The sequence below is a fragment of the Apis dorsata genome, unplaced genomic scaffold (genome assembly GCF_000469605.1).
Source record: "Apis dorsata unplaced genomic scaffold, Apis dorsata 1.3 scaffold_808, whole genome shotgun sequence".
Taxonomy (NCBI): domain Eukaryota; kingdom Metazoa; phylum Arthropoda; class Insecta; order Hymenoptera; family Apidae; genus Apis; species Apis dorsata.
Window position 1 is genome coordinate 86,914 of NW_006263947.1, and position 495 is coordinate 87,408.

The 495-nt window shown below is 38.0% G+C and overlaps 1 protein-coding gene across 16 annotated transcripts in view; it reads right to left on the reverse strand.

Annotated features, from left to right (window-relative positions):
- Window positions 1-495, reverse strand: part of LOC102680917 (zinc finger protein 271-like) — a 15,811-nt gene that overhangs the window by 4,270 nt on the left and 11,046 nt on the right. For 14 of the 16 annotated variants that reach the window (XM_006623040.2, XM_006623039.2, XM_031513949.1 and 11 more), the window contains one exon: window positions 183-404. In XM_006623040.2, coding sequence (XP_006623103.1) covers window positions 183-404 — 222 coding nt within the window. The remainder of the gene's footprint in view (window positions 1-182; window positions 405-495) is intronic. The other 2 variants (XM_006623043.2, XM_006623041.2) reach the window with 1 other exon arrangement.

Below are 495 nucleotides of genomic sequence, written 5' to 3' on the forward strand. Positions count from 1 at the left end.
ATTTTCAGTATAATGTGTTACATGATACGTTATTATATGAATATGGTGAATATGGTAAGTAACCTAAATTTCGTGTTTCTTAACTAAATATGATTTTTCTAATCACGTATAAAACTACTACTCTTAGAGACAAATATTACAATCGGTTGTCCGTGAAGTGGACATCTGCCAACCGCTCTCACCTGTGTGTTGGCGGATGTGGTTAACAAGGTGTTCCTTTCTGGTGAACGATTTGGAGCAGAAGCCGCATCGGTGTGGAGACTCACCCGTGTGCTGGCGAACGTGGTTCAAAAGATGCTCCTTTCGTGTGAATGTCTTCGAGCAGAAATCACAGCGGTGCGGCGTCTCACCCGTATGCCACATTATGTGGTTCGTGAAGTGCTCCTTTCTCGTAAACGACTTACCTGTATTCGCAGCGATAAAAGAACCAAAAAAAGAAAAGAAAAGGAAAAAAAAAAAAAAAAAAAAAAAAAAAAAAAAAAAAAAAAAAAAAAA